Here is a 26,299-nt window from a genome sequence, read left to right as displayed (position 1 = left end):
GAAGATTGAGGTAAAAGGGGAACCCAGACCATGGAAACAGCTTGTAGAGAGGCACAGAGGAGGGGCCACAGAGTGTGGTATGGCCCCTGCTTCAGCCATCTGTCTAGCTGGCCCCTTCCATGACCATTCCTAAGGCAGCCATCAAGTTCTTGCTCAAATACTGACATGTATGTCCTATGGGGCAAAGGACAGGCACTTCTTCTCTCTCGACCCTTATTTTCCTGTCTGCAGAATGACTAGAGCATCTCTGAAGTGTCCTCTCACGATCTCATCACAAAAACCGCTCCTCTAAGTTTTTCTCCTTGTTTTCTCTCTTACCCCTAAATCCATCTGAGGGGGATCCCATGCCCAGAGGCAGGCCACTCCCTGCCCAGAGCCAGCTCCCTCTTTCTCCATCACTCTCCCCTGGTTCCATGGTCCTTCACCTCCAGCTCTTCTCCTTCATCACCCACAGCTTCCCTTGTCTCTGTGCCTCTCTCCACGTCCACCTTGCAAAACCCATGACCGTCCCAGCCACTCACCATCTCTCAGCTTACAGCCCACTTCGAGCACTGGAAGCCAAATCACCTCATGTTCATGATCTTTAGCCTTTCCTAGGCCCTTCCAGCTGCAAGTCTTCTTGTACTTTGTGCGTTCTTGCTCTCATTCCCCAAGGGGCTCTTTAAATGTCCACATCTATCCACCAGCAGAGATTGCTACCTCACTGAGAACACTGAAGCCATTGGTGAAGTGCTTTCCCATTATCCTGGCCTGTCCCTTAAACGTGTCTCAGCCTACATACCTCTCTCCAGAAGATGAGGTGCCTGCAAAGTGCTGTCCCCAGATTATGCTCCAGATCTGGTTCTCCCCAGCTGCTAAGGGGCACCTCAGTTATTCACATCATCCCCTTGCTTTCCCCAGTATTGTTAAACCCTCCCTTCTCCTGGCTCTTTCCAGCACATAAACATGATGTAGTTGCCATACATTGTTTACTCTGTAAGAGATGTGCATGATACTAGGCACATTACACGATGTTCATTTAAGCCTCACAGATGAACCTGAGATGTTAGTGTACAAATCCTGTTTTGCAGATGAGAAAGCTGAGGCACAGAAGGATGAAGTAACTTGTCCAAGCCACAGAGCTAGATGGATGGATGCTTGATGGATGGACGGATGGATGGATGGATGGACGGACAGATGGACGGATGGACAGACAGATGGATGGGTGGATAGACAGATGGGCTGTTAGATGGCCTGGTAACTGGATAGCTGGTTAAATGATTAGATAGTTGGGTGGATTGGACAGATGGATGGGTAGCAGACAGATGGAGGATGAACAGACAGATAAACAGACACACAAACAAAAGGGAAAGTACTTAATACGGTAAATGTTGGGTCAGGGTGAGGAAGAAGACTCAGACTGATTTCAGAGCTCCTGTACTGTAGCTGGGGGGATGATCTAATACATAACTAACAATCATGGGAATATGTCAGATTACAGCTGAGCTCCTCAACCTGGTCACACAAGTCACAGACCAAAGAGCTGTATCAATCATAGTCGCCTTCACTCTGGTTAAGTACCTTTGAGCAAGTCACTTAATCTCTTCAAGCTTTTCCCTCAACTCCGACGCAGGAATGAAAATACCACTGCAGGGCTGTTGTGAGGATTTCATGGGATAATATTTGTGTGCCACCAACAAGGGTTCTACATTTTCTCCTTGTTTCTGCTTCAAATGGTATCTAGTGTGCCTTGGACTTAATGTGTACCAGGATTTCAGAGAAATTCCCCAAGCTGTGCCCTAACTCCAATGAGCTAGTAATAAAACAGAAAATCCTAGCAGGAATCGTCTAAAATTATTTAACCCTCCCTTAAAATTTCTTAAGGGCATTCTAAGAACCTCAGGCCCTGAGCAAAATAGAACAGTTTTCCCTATTATCCCTTTTAGTGCTAAATACAAACTTATTAAAAGACTTCCCAGGAGGTCCCGTGGGGCCCAGACTCTGTTTCCCCCTGCATTTGCTCCTTGCTCAGCAGGAAAGCACACAGATCCTTGGGTGGAGACCCCTTCCAGTCCCCACTTGTGGCAGTTTTGAGCATCTTTCCGAGTCGAAGAAATTTTATGAGAAGAATAGATGTAAGTCTGTCCCTTTAGGGGAATGCCACAGCTTTCCCTACCAGCTATTTTAATGAACAGGATTGTCAAGTAAGTCCAGACAAATTAAAACGTAGCTACTCTAGGTCCCAGGCTTCATCCAGGCTCATATGGGGATTAACATTTAATGAGAGGAGCCTGGGGCAGTGTTTTCCCTTATGTATATGCTTTGGGGGCACGATTAGCCAATAGCCAAGCCTCCTATCTTTCCCTGCCCTTTTCCACTTCTTCCTCACGTGCCTACTCCCTTCCACATCATGGAAGGAGAATGGGCGTGATGTGAGCAGCAGCAAGAAGGAAGGTGTGCGTGAGGGTGTACGGCTGAGACCCTTTAAAATTACAGAGTTCTCAGTCAGGGGTTGCAGATGAGTTTCTAAGAAGGTTAGGCGCAAAGGAGACCGAGCCCCTGTGTGAATATATCTAACCAAATAAATTTTGTACAGTATGGCCCTGAGACACAGTTGAGCCCAACTGACGTAACACTTCTTCCCTGAAGCTTTTTTTTTTTTTAAAGATTTTATTTATTTATTTGAGAGAGAGAGAGTGAGAGAGAGAGCGCAAGAGGGGGTAGGGTTAGAGGGAGAAGCAGACTCCCCGCCGAGCAGGGAGCCCGATGTGGGACTCGATCCCAGGACTCCGGGATCATGACCTGAGCCAAAGGCAGTCGCTTAACCAACTGAGCCACCCAGGCGCCCGAAGCTTTTTTTTTTTTTTTTTTTTTTAATTCATCTGTTCTTTCAACAAATATTTGTTGAGAACTCACGCTGTGCTACGTCTGGTACCTGCTGCCGGGGAACCAAGTTGAGAAGAAGCTAGAGCCTGCCATTAGGGGGGCTCCTGGTCTGCAGAGAAGACAGACATATGTACACCAGTGAGGCAGGGCAGGAAGGAAGATGTGTGGGCATGGCTTTCCCTCCGAGAAGAGCTAACTTGTTCTTGGGCCTGACCTGGTTCATCTCCAGGGTCCTGTATGGTTCTGTCAAGCACTTCATAGGCTCAGAATTAGAATATCAGGGCAGCTGGAGATTTTCACCTGCTTTCAAGAGGAAGCCAAGGCTACAAATACATACAGCTTCTAACTGGGTTTTCATGGTCTTGACTGATGGTGCCCTGCGAGATGACTAGAGAAAGCATACCTAAATTTCGAGGCTGCTTACTATAAAAGCTGGTATTTTGCTCTTCAGGAAGATGCCCTCAGTCCTGCTGATACAAGATGTCTTAAGTCCTCATCGACGGGTCGTGTACATAGCATAAGTTACACGGGGCCTTTCACGTATACCCTTTTCTTCCATTATCCCCACTCACCTAGTGGGGGACCATGATTACTCTCCTCACTTTGGGCGTGAAGAAGTATGGTTCAGAGAGATTGAGTCATTAATTCTCCAATGACTCCACAAGGACCCAAGGAAACTGGGGAGTCAGAATCGGAGCCCAAGTCTACCCTACAGATGATATTCTCCACAGTACTTGAAAAGATGCCTCTCAGGGCCCGAGACCTCCAGCGTTCAACCAGTAAGCTCTGGTGTTTATCATGTGGAGGTCAACGGGCATTGATCAAGTGCTCACTTGTATCGGGTATGTTCCATAAGTCAGAATTCACCTCTGATGTTCTGATGTCAGTCCAGTGCACTTGCCGCTACAGCTCCCTTGCTCTTGCATAAGAATCTGTGTGTACGGAACTTACTATACCCCGAACCGTGTGCCGGGCAGTCTGGAGAAGTCTCACTTCTGCCCACGTTAACTTGCGTAACTGATTGCGGTTATGTCCTGTGCTAGAATGTAAACTCCCTGAGGTCAGGAGAGAACCATGCCTGTCACAATCACCATCGGATCCCAGTGCCTTCTGTTGGGTTTGCTAAGAAATTAAACAAGTGAGGGTAATTCCCACAACAACCCTCTCCATTTGTTGGTATCATCCCCACATTACACATGAGGCAGCTGGGACTGGAGAGGAGCAGTGACCCGAATTTCACAGAGTGCCACTTACGTTAGGTAAGGGGCAGATGACCTGTTGAAGCACATTCTTCTGGCATCATCCTATTTAGTTTCCAGCGACCACTCTGGGAAGTTCTATCTGCTTTAATGTCAAAGCAAAATCAAGAAGGAAAACTAAAGCAGTTCCTTCTATTTCAAGGGGAAAAAAAACAACAACAAAAAAAAGGTGAGACAGATAAGAAAAATAACAACAGGGCCTACAACTCAGGGCCAAGTGATAAAGTAGCAGCTCCAATTTCTGCTCCCATCAGGAGTCAGTGCGTCTCCCATGCAGGCAGAGAGGCCATCTGCAGAGGAGAACCTGAACACTGACAGGTTGTGTTGCCATCAGTTAGCACCCCATAAACATCAAGGTCACCCTGTTTAGGCCCCTTCCATTAAAATGTGTAAGAGCCCACAGCCCAGCTTGTAAAAGGCTGACGGAGAGGTGCCCAGCCACCAGGCAACCTTAGCTTCATGCCAGGAGAGCTTGTCTAGTGTAAACTGGCGAGGAAATGGAGGGTTTAGATGGACAGCCCAGCAGTCTCCGGATGACAAAAGTGAGACTGAGTGTCTGGGAAATCCTATGTAGGGGATCTCATTTCATTTGACATCGATCCAGGGGCTGACTTGGATATAACAAAGGATAAGCAACAGGACCAGAAAAGGAGACAGATCTGCTAGAAGAACCGGGAAGTCCCCACAAGGAGAGCCCGCCTCTTTGCTGATCAGTTTCCTTAATCTTACAATGTCAGTCTGGCACATGGCTCTGAGAATTGTCAAAACAAGGGAGAAATACCCGTGACCATATGACCTTGTAGAATCCGCTGATGCTCTCTGGGTCTCAGTAGTGGCAGGGCATACAGAGTTCAAGGGGGTCTAGAGCACAAGAGGCAGCTCTAGGAAAGATAGTAAGCAGGGGTTCTGACAGCATTGTTGTGATAGTTCAAAGAGAAATTGTATATGAAGGTGCTTCATAAACTCTAAAACCTAATATAAGTGTTAGTTATTAAGCCAAAAATGTCTTTCCCCACACGCTACGTCATTTGATCTGACACCAATCCTATGACATGGGTGAAATGGGAATTATTCTACCTATTTCACAGAGATAGAAAGTGAGGTTCAATGAATTTCCTAAGTTGCCACTGGCAGATCACCCAGCCAATAAGTGGCAAAGCCAAGGGTAAACCCCAGATCTGTCTGATCCTAAAATTCACGGTGTTTTATTTACTGCATATAAGCAAGAAGGTGCAGCAGTAATCACTATAGATTATTTGGATGATCGTGGGATTCCAGTACCGGTTTGAGCTTTGTCTGGCTTGTGATCTCCCAGAGGACACAGATTAGGTCTGGTTTTTCTCTGTACTCCTAGCACCAGCCACGGTCTTCAACACATAGTAGGCATGCTTGGAATCCTATAGGAATAATGAGAGAATCAGTGTGACTGCGTTGATGCCTACTGTATATCAGGCATCCTCTGAAGGGATGCCGTCCCCATCCCCATTTTACAGAAGAAGAAAATGAAATTCAGCCATCAGATAGGTTGCCTAAGGTCACATAACTGGCAGAACATATTTGGAATCACATCTAAATCTGATGCTCTTCCGGCCACAACTGCCTTCAGGTTAATACAGGAACAGCCTACCTGTTAGCTACGGCCTGAAGTCAGGCAAATGCTGGGGAAAGGCTGCCTCTTGTGCTCTAGACCCCCTTGAACTCTGTATGCCCTGCTGCCTGAAAACACCAAGGCTTTGGCCCCAGCAGCCTGTCCCTCTGCTGGCTCACACCTCACTGAATAGAAGCGCTATTTGCTGTTTACTTTTACACCATAAACTGCCACCTGGAAAAAGTGCTGAGTAAAGCCAAACAAATGCTAAACTAATTGTCCCTCCCCAGTCTCTCAGGGGAAAGTTCCGGCCCTGAGGCAAGCCCTGCCTTCAGAGTCACGGAGGGGTCAATGCTGTGCAGAAGGGTTAGAAATTTCAGAGACAGGACTTCGGAAGGCCCGGGGCCTGGAGATCGTCATCCTGTGTCAAGGCGTTGTCTGTATGAGAAGGAGGGAAGGAAGCTCGAAGAAAGTCCTGAGAAAGCCACATTCCTGGAGGGCTGCTGGCTGTAGTGACACTAGCCCACAGCCCCACCCCAACCTGGGAGGTTTTCGTAAGGCCAGCTCACCAGAGACAGGCCCGGACTGACCCTCAGCCAGGCTGAGCAGGGTGTAAATGAATCGGTTTACACTCTCAGGCCGCCTATAGCCCCAGGCACCCAAGGATTCATCCCTTATCCCACAGACTTCAGCTAAGGGTCTGTTCTGTGCCATGCTCTGTGCTGGGTACCAAGCATAGAAGCGATCAGGAAAACCCGGTCCAGCCTCAGATATCCCTCGTCTGACAGCGGGACAGGCACAGAAACAGAAAATCGGTTTACCATGTAACATGGAAGGGCAAGGAACGAGAGAATAACCACAGGGTGAGTCACAGACTTCTCAGAGGAGAGACCCTTGAGCTGAGCCTTGGGGGTAGATTATGCTGTATAACATGGAGGGTGTTTATATCACAGACTCCCACCGTCTTAGAGCCAGACAGACCTTAGATGCCATCAGATTCCCCCTGAAGCAGATGAGGCACCCCAACACCCAGTGATGGGGAATGACGTCCCCAAGGTCACACCGCAGATGAGTGGCTGAGCAGGCATGGGCCTTGGACTCTAGTCTAAAGTTCACTGTCCTCAGAGACCTGTCCTGAGTTACGCATGTCTGCCATGCCCTTCTCTGTGTTTCACTTCACTGGGTGCTCGCCACAGCCCCGACGGTCAGCCGAGGTGCTGTGAGGCGTCCTCGTCACGCCCACACTCGCTACATCCCTGACGTCAAGGAACCTGCCTGTGGTCGCAGAGCTCAGAAGCTGCTGAGCCTGGCACAGAACCCGGGGCCCCCCAGCTCCAGGTCAGGGCTCTTTGCACCCATTTTGTAGTGGACCCTTCTCTGGGCAGCTGAGAAATGCGGTGTGTCTCTGCGTGTAGTACGTCCCTTCCAGGTAGGGTGCCAGACAAGGTGTCGGGCATAGGGACACCCCATAAATGGTGACTCAAATGTTGTGTTGTGGGGTTTTGTTTTTGTTTTTGTTTTTTTAATTCTCAAACATCAATAGCCGTTGCCCTGTAGGTTGATATGGAAGGTCTCAGCCTCTGAGATCTAATTTTGACTTATCCCCTTTTTCCAAAAATCACTAGACTATTAGTAGCTTCTAAACCAGGAATATAGCTTGGAATCTTCCAAGCTGTCATGGGCAAATGCAACCTGACACAGTGCCAGTTAATTTAGTTTGAAAGAGAACAAAAGCGTTGGGGTTTTCATTTGAAGGCTGTTGGGCCGTAAGGCACAGACTGCAGGCAGGGCCCCTGTCACAGCCCTGGCAGAGAGCATCCGTGGCCACGGCTGCACGACCTGTTTCCTAAAAACCCGGGTCGGAGCCTTCACCACCTCTGCCTGCGTGACAGGGAAGCTGTCACTGGCCCTGTGCCCAAGGCCTTGTGAACTGGGCCATGTGCATAGTGCACCAAGTCACAGACTGGCCCTTGTGAAGGGCTGGGCGACTCGACTCTGGCTGTGACGCGGTCCCCCAGCAATTTGCTTTGGATCCGAAAGGCCATGGAGGCGGTGCTTGGAATTAGAGTGGCAGGGCAGTGTGTAGGAGGACGGGCACGGGCAGCAAAAGCACAGAACCGGCCCCCAGAGTCCCCAGCCCCACGGGTGCAGGGGGCTGGCCTCCCTTTCACCCCGCCTGGAGGACAGTCAGGCTGGAAGGAAATGCGGGCCCCAGGCCCCCTGCACGTGCCGCAGCCAGACCCACGAGCACTTCCCTCGGCCATCAGGGACTCGTCCTCACTTTGTTTTCACACATTACCAGTTTTTAATTAAATGTGACTTTTCCTCACATCTGTTCAGAAGGCCGGTCCCCCTTGGAAGTGGCGAGCACAAAAGCGGGGATGGGCTGGTGGTAGGGGAAAGCAAACAGAGCAGAGCCCTTCCATCGGCCTATTTTGATAAGGGCAGCGGGCTCAGGACAGGCTTTTGCCTGGAGAATTGTTCTCACCCGAGGGTCATTGTTCGGGGAGATTAGCCTCCCAAGCCTCCGGAATCCGGATGGGTCCCTCCCAGGAGCTAAGGTAGGTAGCCAAGTGTGACCCTTGTTCCCGACGATGACCGGCTCAAAATGTGTTTTCTCTTTCCCCTCCCTCCCCCACGCCCTCCCCACAGAGATCTGTGCTGCCGACTGTGGGGGCCATGGCGTCTGCATGGGAGGCACCTGCCGCTGCGAGGAAGGCTGGATGGGGGCGGCCTGCGACCAGCGGGCCTGCCACCCACGCTGTGCCGAGCATGGGACCTGCCGCGAAGGCAAGTGCGAGTGCAGCCCCGGCTGGAATGGCGAACACTGCACCATCGGTATGGCGGGCCCACGCCCGGGGCCGGGGGGGGGGGGGCGACGGGGGGCGTCTGCTGCGGGGCGCATGCTGCCTCTGTCCGCATGTGGGAGCTGGGCACAAAGTCCTTTCATCTGGCGACATTATGGTTGGCATTTCCCAGCAGCGACTGGACTTAAACTCACCACTGGGCCTTTTTCACCTTTTCCCTCCCGGTCTGCATTTCCCAGATGTCCGCTAGCTGGTTCACGTGCCTTGCTGTGTGCCCCTCCTGGGCCAGATGCAGTAGGGCTCTGCGCTGAGGAGCTGGGGATCAGGAGTAAGGCACACAACTACCACTTAGCAGCTGTGAGCTGTCCTAACGCCTCTCTGAGCCTTGGTTTGCTCACCTATATATAATGGCTGGCACAGAGTAGAGTGCTCGATAAGTGTGGCCATGATGATCAAATTCCTGATCTGCTCTCAGCCCCCCACCCCCACCAGCCTGGGATCCTCGGGAAAGCTTCCCATGGGCCCCGGGCCACATCTGCCTCCCATCAGGCCTGGATCCCTCCCTCCCCTGTCCTCAGCCTCCATCCTGTCTGCATTTGTCTCCTCTCTGCTCTCTGGGGGCTCCTCAGGCCGCCCCTGCTGAAGCAGCGCTCTTGGCAGCTCTCGGACCAAGCTGATCACTCCGTTCCCTTCTTCCTGCCTTGCCTGCTGCTTTTGTTGATTTTAAACACAGCCAGACGTTTTGCTTGGTTTATTATCCTGGAAGGAGCACTCACCAAAAGCTCTCTATTGAATCAACTGGTCTGTGTGTGTGTTTAACTTCTTCCTCTTGCATTTTTTTCAAAGGGAGGGTCTGTGATCAGATGGCAAGCACATGGCTTTGGAAGGCTGGATTCTGGGTGCCTCTCCAGCTCTAAACATCACCTCTTGGGCCTTCCGGAAACTGGGAGACGAGCCCCAGACCTTTTGAGGGACAGACATTTTGAGCAAATGGAGCCACTGCTTTTTTCCTTTTTTTAGGCTTCATTCCTTTTGTTTTGTAATCTGAAATTAGTCTATATTCATCATCCCCACGTCCACAACATCACCCTGGTGATAAATGGCAGTGGAAGACCTTGTGCTTATTAACAATAATAATGGCTTCTAATTTTTGAGCGTTTACAATGTGCCAAGCATGTGCTAAGGGCTTTTAACTGCATGATTTCGTACTCCAGAGAGTCCCCCTGTGGAGGCACGCGTGTTATTCGCTCCTTCTCAGGGACCTGAGGCTTGAGGTCACTTAGCTTGTAAGGAGAAGAACAGGAATTTGAGGCCTGGTTTCCAGAGCCTCGGTGGAGGGTGCCAGTACCAGCTGCTTGCTCTGCGGCCCACAGGACAGACGCCAGGTTTTCTACGAGGCATCTGGCTCACAGCCTTCAGAGGCTGTGCCTCCTCATTCCTGTTGCACTCGGAGTTGCGAACTTAGTTGCCCATCCCAGACCCTTAACAGAGCTGCTCCAGAGCCCAGGGCAGCCCTCCCCACTTTGTCCCCAGCAGAAGGTGCCGCAGTGTCTTAATGCCCGCTTCTGGGTGGCTTCTTCATGTCCGTGTCATCCTACCTGAACACCCCTTCATGGGAAGTGGCCCTAGTCACTCGCGGGGTCCTCTTCTTTAAACCCCACTTTCCCCTCACCCTTCCTTTTCCCCGTGACTGAGGACAGGCTGACCTTTTAGCCTCCCAGCCCAGAAGGGGGGGCCAAAAGCAGAGCCCAGAGAGAGTACATTCTGTTTTCTATCACTTAATTACAGGGTCCTCAGCTCACCTTACCAAGTTCCAAAAAGTTTATGGATGGCAGACTTTTATAAGATAAAAGCATCTCATCTTAGTCAAATGATGATGAGGGATTTCAGGAAATTCTCCATGAGCCCAATCACAGATGATTCATGCCAGGGCTGGTGGGCAGGTTGTGCTGCATCTCGTGGTCTTGTGGATGGATGTTCATCAGCCTGGCCTGAAGAATATCCAGTGTGTTTGGATGCCAAGAAGTCAAAGCACCCCCTTCCACCCCCACTCCCCACCCCCTCCCCCAGCCCTGCACACCCGCACACCCATTGTCACTCTTTAAGAGCAAATTCCTCCTTGGGATTGCAGATGCTTTTTGCACTGCAGATAAGAAATGCATCAAGGTAAATGTGCACGATTCAAGGGGGAGGTTGACAGTCACAAATACCAGAAAAATGTCACAGGACATTGAAGAAGTAATGGACTAGTCATAGTGGCTCAGATGAAAGGACGTTGGCTCAGAATTCTATTACCTTTCATTTTGTGGTGAGCATTTCCTTTGTCCCTGTCTTATCTCCCCGCATGGCAACTTGCTCTCCGTAGGTCTCTGCCTGTGGCCAGCTGCATCCCCAATGAGAAACCCAACACCTTAGTGCTGAAGGAACACTCCATCACCTTGTTCAGTACAAGGGAAGGGGTAGGAGAGGCAAAGGAGAGAAACAATGGTGGTACCTTCTTTTTTCCTTTCAGAATAGAAATGAGAAGGAGAAACCCCTTTTTAACCTTTGCTGGGAATAAGAAGCAGCTTATATTTCCAGGGAACCTCACTCCCTTTGAGGATCATTTAGGAAAAGACAAAAACTATTGGTGTGAAAAGTTAGAAATTCAAAGTATTACATTTTCTCTTGTTATCAGATTTCATTACTATACAAGAGGTCATTAGAGCACAGCTAGTTCATGTGCTGGAGTATAGTTATGTCCTGTGCCAGAGAAAAAGCTAGAATCCATGACACTAATGCAGAGACCTCCATGCAAGTAGAAGTAAGAGAGGAGGGCCTGTTTATTTATATACCGCTGCCTCCATAAACAGGAAAGAATGATTTGATGACCTGCCAACTGGCATTAAACACCAAGACAAGTCTGGGCTCCTTATGGTCAAGTCCCCAGCCTAAGAATCTTTTCACCCCAGTGACATTTCCCGGAGCAGATTATTATAGTAGGAATTGAATATCTCCTTTAGGAGGCTTTGGTCCCTCTTTTCTTTTATGGAGGCTACTTGATTTTTCTCCAGAAGAGGTTGGTTTTCAGAACAAAAGGGAAATGGGTGGTAGCATCCTCTTTAATGACAGTATTTTTGTCAAAAAGCAAGAATATTCACATTGAATCCTAATTCCTCATGTTGGGAATTATCTGTCTCTGCATCTTCAAGAAAGGTCTTTGGTGAAAGGGCCATGGGCAGACCACCTGGTGGCTAGGGGCTTCGTTTTCTCCCTCCGTGAATCACAGAATGGGGGAGGCTGGAGGAGGCCTCCAGGGGTGATGAAGTTCTGGCCTCCTCCTCCACTGGCCACAGAACTGCACATCCATCATCCCAAAACTGAGTTATCCTGCTCCTAAAAATATCCCACAAATAAGAAGGGATTTTTCTCTTTTGTTCTTGCTTGTCAGTAATGCTCCCACTTGCATATATGAAACTCAGTTTTCCGAATCCAAAATTTAAGGTAAGATGAATTGACGCTCTATCTCTCAAGTATATGGTCAACACAGAGTCATCAAAAGTATATTCAGGGATGTCTTTTCCAGGAATTTCATGGGTCTCAAGTCTGGGCCTTGACCTCCCAATTCTTTAGAAAAAGCTAAGAATCATAGTTAAATTTGAGAAGGTGTCTAATTTTTTTCCTATTTCTTTGAAAACAGTACTATCATTTTTGATCACTTCTACAATCATTATTTTATTCACTTCAGTGCCCCTTGTCTATAAAGTCTCAAAACACATGTGGGAAATGCCAGCTTCTGATTACATTTGTAAAATTCCAACCTTGACCCCAAAGCTGTGATTGTTCAAGATGCCAGATACACAGAATTTTATTACTGGGCTTCAGGAGAGCTGTCCAATCATATAAATCTTGATTCTTACACAAATCCTCCTCTGGGAGTTAAGATCAAAATAATACTCTGATGATGCAGTTGTTCAAGTGAGCCCAGCCAGACTTCACGATAAAAAGAGATTATAAAGAAAGGCCACACAATCTTCTAGAGTTCTTTGTCCACTTTTGAATGGTAGCTCTCAGGTTTCTCGTTTGTAACCAGACAGTCCTTAACTGAGAGTTTACAAGACCCTCACAAGGTGTCAGAGCCTGTGTGATAGCCCGACCCTCGTCCTTCTCACAACCAGACCTGTGACCTGGCAGGACAGTTGCTGACAAGGACAAGAGAAAATGGACAGGGGTCTACCCTAAGTTATCAGAGCAAGAGCTTGATGAGTCATTGGTTCTGGGAGATGTTAGCCCACACGTGGTAGGGGTGGGAAACTGGAAGGAGGTTAGTAAGGCTTTGTGAGTCCCTCTCAGGTGGGTGCCATTGGCCATTTACTCATTGATCCTTCATCCAAAGCAAAGGGGATTAATGTATCCAAGATCTTAACAAGAACATCTCTTCGATGGTTTGTCAAACATCTAAAGAACTTACATGATTATAAGCACCCTAACCATCACCTGCTATAATGATCCTTGTCTAATCTGGCCTAATGTGTACCAGTGATACAGCTGTTAGAGTCAACTGAGGCTCCTGGAGAATGACAGTGAAGAACCTCAGCCACGCTCTCCACAGCGTTTGATAGGGGACCCCTAAAGCTTCTTGGGGTTACCCTCAGAGAAACTTCTGGAACCTTGTTTGGGTGCAGGCAAGTCAAGGAAAGAAGTTTGCATGTTGAAGGCCATAGAAATGCTGAAGAGATCTAAGACCTCACAGACTCATGCCAAAGACCCAGAGTCTGTATCATAAACAGCTGTGCGCCACCACCATCTCTAGCTTCTTGCATAGTGACAGGAATAGAGAAGGAGCATAAGAAACATCTGTGCAATGTTGAAAAAATCAGCATGGTCTAAGAGGAAAGATGACTCTGCTGTCATCATCTTCAACCCAAAGTCCTGAGGAGAAAGATGAGGGGATTTTGTGACGTCTTGAATCCACCATCCACAAGTGCAAACTCATGGACTTTGTATCATCTTTCCTGAAAGTTACTATTTTAAAATCATGGTGGATTTTTAAGTGACTATACTCAAGGGCATATGTACCAAGATTTTCAAACAATAGAAGCATGGACAACAGTATGGACTTCTGTATATGGCTTTTATAAATAAATGGCATTGGACTTCAAAGATCCAGTTACCCCTTCCATCTTCAACAGAAGGAAGCTCTATTCTGTTCCCAGAAAACTCTTGGATTTGGTATTGACTGGCCGTTATCAGCTTCTGGACGTACAGTGTGGCTCAGGGTCACTGTGTTGGAAAGGGCAGTGGTTTGTGGAGTCGGAATCTGAAGTTTCGAATGCCCGCTTTTGCCTCCTGAAATCCACAGTGATGATTGCAACCTGAGTCTGCCTCAGTCACTTCCCCGGCTGCTCTTCCTGCCCATGATCTGGAGAAATTAGTAAGCATTTTTTAAAGGTATTAGAAACATATTTACATTTAATAGAGATCTTTATTACTAAATTGTTCTTAAAAATGAAATGACAAAAAAAAAAATGGCACTAGAAGAGAGAGCTCTGTGAAGTCAGCCCCTAGGCTTGGGGAGACTAGCCTACAGAGTAGGTATAATCTGTCCTCGTCACCAGAGCCAGGATATCACCGTTAAGTTTGGAGAAGAGCAAGGCTTTGCTTGTGCAAGAACTCCCTCAGAGTGGATGCTGCATGGCAGTATGGCCACTTGGATCCCACTGATGGTGTCTCACCCAGCCTTATCATCCTTTCCAACCCTGTGAGAGAAACGCCACCTCTTCTGCAGCCAAGTTCAGTTATTACAACAATCTGTGATCATGACTCTCTGTAAAACTCAACAGATCTGAAAGCTAAGAACACCAATTGAGCCAGGAAGTCCAGAGATCCTGTGTATTATTGTTCTCAGGTGACATATCACGGGAGGTGATGTCTAAGAAATTTTAGGTCACTCTGAAAAATGAGATGAATGAGCTTGACTAAGACAAGTGTGACAGGTAAACCAAGAATCAAGAGTCTTCACCTTAGCCAGAGATGCCTTCTGGGCCATGCTATCTGTGGGCTGGCCCTGTCTTTCATTGTTCAGCATTTCACAGCTTTGTTTATGCACTCTTGCTTTAATATGCCATTCTCCTCCACTTTCTTCTATCTTGTGCTCTTGTGGACTCCATAACGTCTATAAGAATGAAGGCGGGGCACACAGGCCCAGTTAAAATCTCCTCTTCCCAATTTTCCACTTGGCTGTGCAGCCTCCAGGAGCATATTTCATCTAGAAACAAAGACCACATGGAAACCTCAACTAGAAACATAGCCTCTCATCCACCCATCTTTTGAGGCAAATATATATTGATGACCAGCAACAGTGTCTTCTCTACCCAGAGGACTGAAAAAATAAATTTTTATTTTTTTATGAAGAAGGGAAGAATGTTCTTGCCATTGCTAGAACCCTAGGGCTTCCACATAAGGCCCCAGCATTGCAGTCCAGTCCTAGTTACGGGCTTTGGATTCATGTGTGAAATCAAGCTGAGGATGGAGGCCCGCCTGGCAGAAAGCTTCAGGCCCTTCAGGAGGTGGCCATTGATCCGGCATGTGGGGAGCTGTAGAAAGGGGGTGGGAGGGAAGCTCCTCAAATAGCTATGAGGAGCCCAGGTGGGGAAGATGAGATGGTAGTACTGATTAATGCTGGGAACTAAGAGGGCTGCCCTGCTTTCAACACACAGCCCCATATATGCACCGTGGGGTTTATTTTAGAGCAGTGTTCAACACCCATCCTCACAGAGAAGCAAAACCTTAGATTGCCAAGTAAGCCAATGATTGAATGCAGCCCCTCCATTGGAAAACAAAGCACACATCATTCTATCTTTTGAGTTAACGAGCATTGAGAAGTGGTCAGGTTTTGTTTTCTTTTTTCTTGTTTTTCACAGTGACATCCATTGACCTGCACCTTACATTCTCTGTAAGATGCACCAAGGAGAAATGCATCTTATTTAGAACACCAAGCAGTCCGCATTCAAGTCTGTGTGGGCACATGTGTCCATGGAAAATTCAAGAATGGCAAATAGATACTCTGGCGGTGTATTTGACTAAAGACTCGGCCCACTTCCCTAGTGCATATCAGAGATGATCCCAAGTTTGCATATTTCTAAGTTCCAGCTCCCAGGAAACCCCTCTGCCCAGACAGGGAACACTTGTTCTTATATGGCTGCTTCCCCCAAACGGAAGTTGGACGCTGCTCTGGGTAGACAAAGGGCAAGTTCTAGTTTTCCGTAAAGTTGAACACACCTGACAGAGCAGGAGCATGGCCACGTTTGCAGCTTCCCATCCTCCTTTTTCTCCTGTTTTCCCTATCCCTGTGTCTTCTTGTATACGATCACATTTCCAAACCCCTGGACCATAGAATGAGTTGAAGTTCCTTTTGACCCTTCCTGGAGAATGTGCTTGCTCTCCTTCTCTCTCTTGTCATCTTGTCTTTGGTTTTATTTTCCCCACCATGGCAGGTCTGTCCCAAATGTGGGGCGCATGCCCCCGTGTCCCCTGAGCACCTGGTATGGTTACGTGGTAGGCAGTGTTGCACTTACTTGATCCTACCTTAAATGTCCTGTCTTTTATTCCCCAAGCGCACTATCTGGATAGGGTAGTTAAAGGTATGGTCTTCCTTCCTCTATTTTCCTATTGTCTTTGTGTGTGTGTGTGTGTGTTTGTGTATGAGCATAAAAGAAGAACTATGTATATAAACAATGTATATACACCCCAGAAGCATGGTATCTAGATGCTGCCACATCCCCAGCTTTGCCACAGCATTCGCTGCCCAGAGGGTGGGTTTTTGGTCACAAGGTGGTTGATATACCTGGAGCGTCATTCTTCCCCCTAAAGTGTGTTTGTGACATTACCATTGTGCCGTTGTCCTTCCGTCTGCGCACACACATACACCCCTCACTCTTTCTGCCCCATCTTCTGTCACCCTGCCCATCCCTTATAGCCCCTAGTCCATCAGAATTAAGATACTGAGGACCAGGGTGGGTGGCCTGAGAAAAGAAGAGGCCCCAGAGCAAGCTAAGACGTCTGAACAAACTCCATTGCGTTACTGTTGTCATGTTCATTCACCCAACAAGCACATATGAAGCACCTGCTAGTACTAGTGCTGTGTGTTAGATGCTGTGACAGGCTCTGGGCAACTGGGGACCTCAGGGAGTGGGTGGTCTGTTTGCTTGGGTTTTTCTTTTTTTTCCTTTTCAGAGAAGGCCCGAGTTTGGTAAAGTTTACGTTTGAGGAGTGTTCCCTATAGGCAAAGTAATTCCATTTTCAACATCTTCATTAATTAGCTAGTGCCCCATTTTCCAAATAGGCCTGATTCCTGTAAGAGTAAGTCTGGGAAAGATCAGATATGTGTGCACGTAAAAGACCTCAAGCCCCCTGAGGAGAAATATCCTGCCATATTCATCGTTTTATCCTGAAGTCCTAACATATCACCTGGCATAGATTATGTGCTCAGTGGTTAAGGACAAATACTTCCAAGTCAGACTGCCTGAGAATGAATCCCAAGTCCACCAGTAAATGAATTAGGTGACCTTGGGCAAGTTACTTAACCTCCCTTCACTTGGGAGTCCTTGTACAATGAACTTGGTAACAGGACCTACCTCATAGGGTTGGCATTAGAATCAAGCAAAATAATCACTGCAACGTGCTTAGCACACAGGCAGGGATGATGCTCAATAAACGTTAGCGATGCTATTTTATCATTGTATTCTTATTCTCACCCTTAATTTGGAGAACTTCATTAACCAGAGTCATTGTTGAAATTGTAAAGAAAATGGCTAAATTGGCTTTTAATAAGAGATAGAAACTGCTGTTTAAAACCTTATGGAAAGGGTTTGGGGCAAACAGAAATGACTGAATGCTTTCCAACCAGAATATCTTTGCCAAGTACAGGAAAGGTGTTAGTGGGGCCCATCAGATGGATGCCTGGTGTTGAGAAGCAGGGTTCCTTGCATTTTACATGCTGGTCTTCAACTGAGAATATAGTCATTCCAGCAAAAGAGTGTAGTCCCCGTGCATTTCACACATAATCATAATCAGAGGAATCTTCAGTATGGATTAAATTTAATAATGTTACCATCTATTTGGTAGAATTTTTTCCTACTATCTGAATTTTTTTCATATCCATGAGTCTTAAGCAAGTCCTTTGAATTTTTTTAAGGGAGAAGATATAACTATACTCATTTTATTGGAAAAGGAAATTGAAGTTGAGGGGCCCACCCTGGGTCACCGCTGTAGTGAGTGGCGGAGCCAGGATTTTGAATTTCCATATTTCTAGCTTGCTATCTTCTATCACCATTCACCAAGAATGTCCCATAATTTCCAATATTCTTCCTCCAAACCATGCCTTCCAAACTGGCACTCTCACCAGGAAGTGACACATATACTCTCTCAAACCACCTGTTCTGATCTTTAGTTCAGAAAATATCACCAGACCTTTATTTGGATTAGGCCAATAAATCATAACTTGCTTTAAAAGACAAACTTTTTTTTACCAAAATTTCGGTTTTAACCAGGCCCCCATCCTGCTGACTTTCTGGTATAATGGATACTAATCCTAAAAAAAAAAGATTTAGAGACCTGTACCGTGCAAACTCAGGACTTGTCAGATTAAACTATCATGCCGGCAAAGACAAGTCGACTTTTGTTCTTTGTTTTCCATTTGCATCGGTAGAGACTAAAGAAACAACATGCACTTAACAGATATGTTGAACTCTTCCTAAGTGCCAGAAAATGTGGATACCACACCACAGAAATGCTTCCTATTCTTGTATTGCCGGCAGTCTGGCAGAGTAGACACTAATAAAACAAATAATCCAACAAGTGTGATGAGGGTTATGCTAGGAGTTGTCCAGGGGCCACTTAGCAAGAAGACCCCCCCCTCCCCGCAATTGAGGCAGTGCCTTGTAGACCAAGATTGTGAACTTTAGCAGAAGCATATGAGAAAGCCACTAAAGGTTTTTAAAAGCACGATGATGGCTTGATGACATTTGTGATTTGGAAGGATCAGTCTGGCCATATTGGGGAAAAAAGAGTTGGGGTGGAACATTTGGGGGCAAACAGACCAATTAGGAGACTCTTGCCATCATCGACGTGGGAGATGATGATGACCTTGTTTAGGGAAGTGACTGTAGGGATGAAAAAGTACAAGAGGACTGGAAAGAGAACCATAAAGAAAGGGACATTCCAATATATGGTAGGGTTAACACACAGCCCCTTTGCCACTTAACTAAGAACTACCTTCAAGGATTCAGAAAGTCTTCTTATCATCCTTACGCTAGCTTCAAGGGGACTTCTTCATAGGCTTACACAGAAGGCTGAAGATAAAGTGGTCCCTTGTCATTTAAAGGGCATCTTTTCTTTTGAAAAGCTTAAGCCTTCTCTAAACCTTGAAATTACATTATTTTGGCTCTAGCAAATGCCTGATGGGAGTCCTTCCAGAGGGGATTGTTAATGTCAGTTTGGTTCTCTGAATTATTGATGAGTTACAGAGTTTGTAGAATTAATGAGCTGTAGTGGTGGGTAAGGATGGGCATTTTGCTTTAAGAAAGTCAGCAAGTCACCCCAGAGGAAGCTTCCTCTTCCTGGCTAATGGGGGTGTGATTACTCCAGAAGCAAACTCCTGGCTGAAAGCAAACCTCATTTAACCCACAGGTACTCAGAGTCCCTCTGAAACCCCGAAACCGATAGGACAGTGCAGACCCCCAGGGTATAACTTGGTCCATTTGAAGAAACTAACGGTATTTTTAATCTTTTTTTTTAATTTTTTTATTTATTTATTTGAGAGAGAGAGAGAGAGAAATAGCATGAGAGGGGATAGGGTCAGAGGGAGAAGCAAGCTCCCCGCTGAGCCGGGAGCCCGATGTGGGACTCGATCCCAGGACTCCGGGATCATGACCTGAGCCGAAGGCAGTGGCTTAACCAACTGAGCCACCCAGGTGCCCGAAACTAACGGTATTTAAAGTGTTCCTATGATTTCACAGATAGAGCTTCCCCTCCCCGAGAACGCACGCCAAACAGCACAGAACGTGTGCACTCGGCATCATGGGCTAAGCCGAGCTCACTGGAGCAGGGATTCCCAAAGAGGGCTTTGTGGAATGGAATATTCCACATTATTATAAGTGGTTATAGGGGAAAGAAGGTTCTGAGGTCAAATTGGAAAATGTCCTGATAATCAAATAAGCAAGTTTCTTTATTGTCAGACCCTCAGAGCCTTTAACGTATTAATGTTCAGTGTGACTTTCTACAATGAGATTATAGCATAAAACGTTTTCCAAACTTACTTGACTGCAGAAGCTTGTTTTTGAGGACCTCATAGAACTGGCATTCTGCAAAATTCACTTTGAGAAATACTGTTTGAGAGTATGAGACCCATTGTAAGTCCTTCCTGGAACAAAGTAAGGTGTAGGTAAATAGAATATGAAATTATCGAGGGCAGAGGGCATACAGAGATATATCTCATCTCTGTATGCCCTAGAATTAACACACACCTGCCTGGCATCCAGTAGGTGCTGAGTAAAGTTTGTTGAAGTTAAGAACAGTATCATCAAAATTACAGTTGTTTTGACCCTCTCAAATGGGTCGGTTGTACTGGAAGGACCTAACGCATCATCTCATCTGAACCTTCATTTTATAGATAAGAAAATTGAGGCCAAAAGAGGAAAAGTAACTTTGCAGAGATCTCACAAGTTAGGCAGCAGGTACCAGAACCTAGGTCTCTTGTCTCATTCATTGATTCAACAAATACCCTTTGAGTACCTGCTATGTGCAAGGCACTGGGTTAAAGCCAACATTGCCTTTATGGAGTTTATATTCTAATGGAGGGAATAAGACATTAAACTAATTGCAAAGCTAATAATTTATGTATACTTGGGACACTTGCTTCCAAGGAGGACAGAGCACTAGGAAAGCATGAAGCGGTGGGCCTGGGCTGGGACTCGTGGCCTTGAACCCATCTTGCTGCCTCCCACTGAGCTGCATGTTGACCCCCATGACCACGTTGCTGGGCTCGTCTTAGCTGTCTTTGGCAGGGTTTGTATTATGAGAACCATAGCTCTTGACCCAAACATTGATACAGCTGGAACTGGCAAAGGTTATTTTCTGATTTGTGAATTTCTTAGTGAAGTTATACAATATTAAGACAAATCAATTCAATAATAATAATAATAGCACCTATCATTTATTGAATGCCTACTTACGTTACCTACCCTGCTAAATAATTAACATACATTATTTCCTTAATCTTCTCAGCAACTCTTTGAATTAGGTATTACCTCCATTTTACAGATGACAATACTGAGGCAGAGAGAGTTAAATAATTTGCCAGTCATCCCATGGGTAGTAACTAAAAAGGTAGTATGGGGATTTGAATTGAGGTCTGCCCAGTTCCAAAGTCCACATTGTGTTACAACACATGGTTTTAATTTACAATTTAGGATTAAATGGTGTGAAATTGGAACTGCCTTAGAAAATCAGGATCTGAAAGAATAACAAAAAGTTATTTAATTTAAAAGTAATATGTGTGAAGTGTCTAGCACAGTGGCAAGCCATGGTAGGCCCTCAGCAGATGGCAACTGTCATGGTATCACTGTCCTGAAGCCTCTAAACCAGCAGGTGGCAAACTACAGGACACAGACCAAATCTGGCCCATCACCTGTTTTTGTAAATAAAGTTTTATCAAAACACAGCCATCATTCATTTGTAAGTTATGTCTGGCTGCTTTCCCACTACAATACCAGATTTGAATAATTGCAACAGAGACCCTATGGCTCACAAGCCTAAAATATTTATTATCTGGACCTTCACAGACAAAATTGGCTGCTTTGATCTAGACAAGTGCCTCAGGTTTCTATGTTGCCATTCTATGAGCCCTATGTGAGGTTTGGGTACAACTCATGATACTGTATGCCTTCTGCTCAAAATAGAAGGTAAAGGTCAGTAGAAGATTCATATACTGTCTTGAAGCTGTAGGTCAGGCTTTGTGCATCATGCACACATTATATTATTTAATCCCCTGCGAAACCCCATTGTGTAAGTAGGCTGGGGCTCAAAGAAATTAAATAAGGTCGTAAAAGCCACTGAGTGCTGAACCAGACTGGTAGGGCATCCAGGCTTATATTCTTTGCAGCTGACGGGAGGCTACATCTTGGAGCAAGAGAAAGCAATCTACTACCATTCTTAACCATTGGACTCAGCTTCCTTCCTCCAAGACTGATTTCAAATACAAATGGGGCTCCATTGAAAGGCAGTTCCTGCTGGGTGGATAAACATTCAAATGGGACTAGTCAGGGAAAGCAGGGGTCCCTAATTGCTTGGACCGGGAAGGGTGGCTGGTGTTGGGAGCCGGGTCCGATGCCTGGCTGATCACCTGCATGCCACAGTACAGTTCCTGAGCTTGTGCGCCTGCTGTCCTGGTCACCTGTGGGGGAGCCATGCTGGTGGCTTCCCACCCTTCCCAACAGTCTTCTGCTGTGCAAAGACCAGAGTCCACATTTGCTTCTAAACTTCTGCAAGGATCCCTCCTAGGCTTGGAGTGCACAGTCAATAACTGTTTCTTCCTTTGAATGACAAACACGGTGGCCAGAGTGATTGATTGGCTGCTGTCTGAACATCTCAAATACAAATGAACATGTTCCTTTCTTTTACTTTGTAATAAAAGTCAACTATCAACAGACCTTGAAACACTAAAGTTTTATATTCTAATTGATGGGTCATTCGGGGTGTCCCCGCCTCAGCCTACGTCTTGTATGGGACAGCTACATTCACACTGGTCCCATTTAAGAATAAGTGGCCAATTTTCAGTTATTTTGTGGCAGAAGATTTACTTTGTAGCCATATTTGTAGCAGTTTGCTGCTCATAACAATAAATTAAGTCTTATAGATGACTTTGACGTCCGTACCCTTCCCTAAGACTGAGCAGGGCCAGAGAGAAGACACAGAAGGCAGGCCAGTGAAAGGTGTTTTTTGAAAGCCGCTCTGAGGAAGGAGTTGACAGGTGTTAAAATGAAGACTTGAATGAAAACCAAGGGCCAAATAGAAGCTGAAGTGAACCATGTAACTTAACAGATTCTCAGACGTAGATTTCTGAGCCATGAACTCAGAGAGAAGGGTTTAAAAGGGTAGTAATAAAAAACCTGTAAATCTACTTGACTAGTAAGGATAACTCCCTACCTTATGATATGGGCAAAACGGAACCACGGCAGAATCTAAACATCGCCTGACCCTTCTTGATGCAATCACCCAAGCTTCTCTCAGACAGATGGCCACTCCCGTATCAGGTTCCCACCAGATTTTGTACATCTCCCCGAGGGCATTTAGCAGTGAAATATTTTGCTTATACAAATCTGTCTCGTCTGATAGGCTGCATGCTCTTCAAGAATAAGAAGTAGGTCTTATTCATCTCTGTACCTCCAGTGCTAGCCCAGAGAAGGTGCTTGATAAAAGACAGGCACGTGAATGTACAGATGAACAAAATCAGGGAAGGGCAGCCTGCCCGTACCTGTGTTTGCAATCCCAGACAGCCCTAGCTAGTCTCTCTCATGGCAGTCGTCGGGGTCTTCTGCGTGTAGAACCCTCTTCCTAGTGGTGATACATAAGATGGGAAGGAGAAGACCCAAGGGCTCTTCCTCAAAGCAAACGGTTGTTTAGGAGAAAATGGGGCAAAATAAAAGCCTAGGGTCAAGTACAAGTAACAGTACAATGGTAGTTGACCCAGTAACAAGTGCTGAAAAAAGGATAGCCCTTCTAAAATGAGACCCAGAAGTGCTGAGGGAACATAAGGAGTAAACGGAGAGGTGAGTCCTTTGTTCCAAACAGCCCCCAGAAACGGGAAAAACACACGAGAGTGAACATGGAGCAGGGATCAGGCAAAAGTTTCCATTGGTCACCTTCTGGCAGGCTCCCATCCACGGGCTCCCCCTTGGGCATCCTGATCACTTTTGAAAGGGGGGACATTCACTGCAGAAGGTGTGAGTTTCAGACCTGTCCCCACCTTCCCAACTGTGCCACCTCCTCACCGGGCGGCCTTAGCAAGTCCTTCCACCTGGGAGTCTCAGTAGCACTCTCGGCAACGTGGCGCTTCCCAGCGATCCCAGCCTCCCTGGGTGCTGAGGGCGTCGGCATGCTGGTGGACGTGAGCGCGTTTCCCGAGCAGGCAGGAAGAGCGTGAGTGTGTGTGACCGCAGGTGGCTGTGGGCGAGCAGACCTCGATGCCGTATGCTTTGCCTTGCAGAGGGTTGCCCTGGCTTGTGCAACGGCAACGGCAGATGTACCCTGGACCTGAATGGCTGGCACTGCGTCTGCCAGCTGGGCTGGAGAGGAGCAGGCTGTGACACATCCATGGAAACCGCCTGTGGTGACAGCAAAGACAACGATGGAGGTAGGGCTCCGGCACCTGGGGACGCCATGCAGCTCGGGCGGCGGGCGGGCATAAAACTGCACGTGTGGTCAAAGGAATGAGTACATGTCTCTAGTTGTTCCATCTCAATTAATTTAAATGAACTAACGGAAATGAAATTAATGGCCATCTGACAGCCAGGGGAGGGGAGAAGCCATATGGAAGAAAGAATTTTCTAGCAATTCAATAGTGGGATGGGTTACCTGGCAAAGTTACACAATCCCCCTCACTGGAAATGGACAAGAAGAGGCCCGTCCAGTTTTGTATTACAGAAAGTGGCAGAAAGGATGCTTCTCCAGCGGAGGGAGGTTGAGTTACCTTTGGTTGAGATGCCTTCTCCCCTGATTCTGGTAGTAACCCCCAACAAGCCACCTTTGCCCCCACACCCTCTGTTCCTGTGGGTTTGTAATAGAATTGGTCTTAGTTAATAGGTTTTTTTCAAGTGCTGCACAGTCCAGACCCTAAGGAAGAGAGGCCTAGTCTTGTGGAACATTTCTCAGCTGAGAGAGAAGAGACCAGGGTTCTAATCCCTATCAATCCCCTGTGTATCCCTAAGCAAGTTACTTGATGTCTCTGGGCCTCACACTTCCTATTTATGAAATGCGGCAGTTGGATCATGAGGACCATTCCAATCCTTATATTGGTCCTAGCATTAACCTTCTTTCTTCTGTTGTGTTACTTGGATAAATATAATCACGATGTGCTCTACTATCCCTCTTAGAAGATGGGTTGATCCTTCCTAACTCTCCTAATCTCAGGGGGTTAGTAGGAGAGATTAAAAAGATAGAGAAATGAAAAAAATTCTTGTGCTCCATAAATATCCAGAGTTCCTCCTATGGGGCCAGGCCCTAGGCCAGGCACAGCGATGACAGAGTCCCTTCACCCTTACACGCCTCCAGATGTCACCAGAGCGCTGGCTGGCGAGGGACCAGCAAAGCCGGCAGGCAGAGAAAGACCCTGACCCACCTGACAAGAAGATGTTCCTTCCTCGTGTAGTTCGGTCCATGAAACCACTCCTGAAATGCTGTCACGCGTCTTCTCAGCTGTGACATAGTGACCCTCTGATGGGGTGTGTCTGTTTCATGCCCATTTCAGAGATGGGGAAACTGTGGCCCAAGCATGCAAAGTGGCTGTAAAGTGAGAATAAGAATGCTTGCCCTGCAGGGTCGCTGTGAGGATGGCAGGTGCACTCAACATGCCTGAGAGGCAGCTCAGCACAGCGATGAAAAATGCGGGATCTCTACCCAGATGGCTGGGATTTAAACCCCGGCTCTCCCATGTGCTGACTGCAGGCCCCTGAGTGGGCTCTTCAACTTCTCTAAGCCTCAGTCCCTCACCTGCAAATGTCAGTTCCCGTTGTCCTGCGCCTTACTACCTGTAAGCACAGAAGCTTGATATTTATGATAAAAATAAATATATACCCATATATAAATCATTATTTTTAAAAATTGGAATTATGCTCTCTATGAAATTTTACACTCTATTTATTTCACTTCAGATTATAATGTGTTTCTCCATATAATAATGTATTTTGACCTTTTTCATCTCTTGATTAAAATTTGTGTCCCAAACTGTTCCATGCTCCTTGCTAGAAGGGAAATAATTCAAGTGTACAAGGAAAGTAAGAGCCATAGTTTAGAGATCATCCCCTGGTGCCAGGCACTGTGCTGGGCGCTCTGTGGACGTGATGTCCAGCCCTTCACAACAGACATGCAGGGCAGACATTTCCATGTGGGGAAACTGAGACTGGGTGAGCTGAAGACATTTGCCCAGTGTCACACAGTGGGATCAGCAGGAGAGCTAGGGTTAGAATGGAATGGGTGTTTCAAAAAAAGAAGCCAGAGTATAAAATTGCCTGGAATCTTAAAACAACCAGACCCCTTTGGATGAAGGATTTGTAAGCAGCTTCAAGGTGTGATCATCTCTTCAGGCGCTGTCGGTCCCATGAAAAATGATCATGGATTGCAATACAGATCACTGATAGATGCCACCTGGAAGGAGAAATTTCAGGAGAGCGGAGAACAAAGCTCTCTGCCCTCCCTCCTCCTCCCCATCTCCCATTGCTGGAATGGAGAGCTCCCGTAAAGCCATAGAATTCGGTCACCCTTCAGACTATCTCTAAACCACGTTTCTTGTGATAAGAGATAAGAGAGAAATTGACCTTTAAAAATCCTGTGTTGCAAGGGGCAGATAGAGATTTTGGAAGCCTTTTCAAAGAAGGCACAGAGTTTATTATCGCAAATGACAAAAACTTCTCCCAGATGTGTACGGGGGCGGGGGGGAGGCACACCCCCCATCCCCAGGGCCGCCCTGGGTGCTGCTCACGGGCTGCTGTAAGGCTGTTCTGCAGCCGCAGTAAGACAGGCTTGGC

General features: G+C 46.9%; 1 protein-coding gene across 12 annotated transcripts in view; it reads left to right on the top strand.

The window, feature by feature from the left end:
- Nucleotides 1-26,299, top strand: part of TENM4 (teneurin transmembrane protein 4) — a 711,025-nt gene that overhangs the window by 585,764 nt on the left and 98,962 nt on the right. For 11 of the 12 annotated variants that reach the window (XM_081798927.1, XM_081798926.1, XM_081798930.1 and 8 more), the window contains 2 exons: nt 8,365-8,550; nt 23,764-23,910. In XM_081798927.1, coding sequence (XP_081655053.1) covers nt 8,365-8,550; nt 23,764-23,910 — 333 coding nt within the window. The remainder of the gene's footprint in view (nt 1-8,364; nt 8,551-23,763; nt 23,911-26,299) is intronic. The other variant, XM_081798929.1, reaches the window with a different exon arrangement.

Source organism: Leptonychotes weddellii, chromosome 11 (assembly GCF_054177405.1).
Source record: "Leptonychotes weddellii isolate Sample4059 chromosome 11, ASM5417740v2, whole genome shotgun sequence".
Taxonomy (NCBI): Eukaryota; Metazoa; Chordata; class Mammalia; order Carnivora; family Phocidae; genus Leptonychotes; species Leptonychotes weddellii.
Note: the sequence above shows the minus strand (reverse complement) of the source record. Positions and strands in the feature narration are given on the sequence as shown.